Genomic DNA, 453 nt, shown 5'->3' with positions numbered 1-453 from the left:
GGCTCTGCTGCCTCCTCTGACGTGGGAGCCCAGTGACGGCAGCTCCCCTGGCTGCCCAGGCTCTGGGACGGACAGCACGACCCACGGCCGGGGTCCCGCGCACACGAGCGTGAGCCCTCCTGCGTCCCCGCTGCGCCGCGGCCACGGCCGAGCTCCTCACCTGAGCTGCTCATGTGCGCGGAGGTGAAGCCACTGAGCGTGTTGCGCCCACTGGCGTCGGCGTAGTGCGGCATGGAGTTGATGACGGCCTGCAGGTACTTCTCCTGCTCCAAACTGGTGGAGTCCGTCTGCGAGGGGCCTAGGAGGAGAGCCACGAGCGTCACGGCTCTGCCACCGGCACGAGACCCCAGGAGGAGTCTGCAGCGCAGGGGCGGAGGGGACGGGCACCTGCGGTGGGGGCGTTCTGGGACTTGAAGAGGCCGACGACTCCCTTGCCGTGCAGGCCCCCCGAGC

The 453-nt window shown here is 70.4% G+C and overlaps 1 protein-coding gene across 1 annotated transcript in view; it reads right to left on the bottom strand.

Moving 5' to 3' along the window:
* Positions 1 to 453, bottom strand: part of SBF1 (SET binding factor 1) — a 54,038-nt gene that overhangs the window by 14,722 nt on the left and 38,863 nt on the right. Inside the window, exons 26-27 of the mRNA XM_009885860.1 lie at positions 388 to 452; positions 161 to 298 (exon numbers count right to left, since the gene is read on the bottom strand). Coding sequence (XP_009884162.1) covers positions 161 to 298; positions 388 to 452 — 203 coding nt within the window. The remainder of the gene's footprint in view (positions 1 to 160; positions 299 to 387; position 453) is intronic.

Source organism: Charadrius vociferus, unplaced genomic scaffold, assembly GCF_000708025.1.
Source record: "Charadrius vociferus isolate BGI_N301 unplaced genomic scaffold, ASM70802v2 scaffold1215, whole genome shotgun sequence".
Classification (NCBI taxonomy): Eukaryota; Metazoa; Chordata; class Aves; order Charadriiformes; family Charadriidae; genus Charadrius; species Charadrius vociferus.
This window is presented reverse-complemented; position numbering and strand designations above follow the sequence as displayed.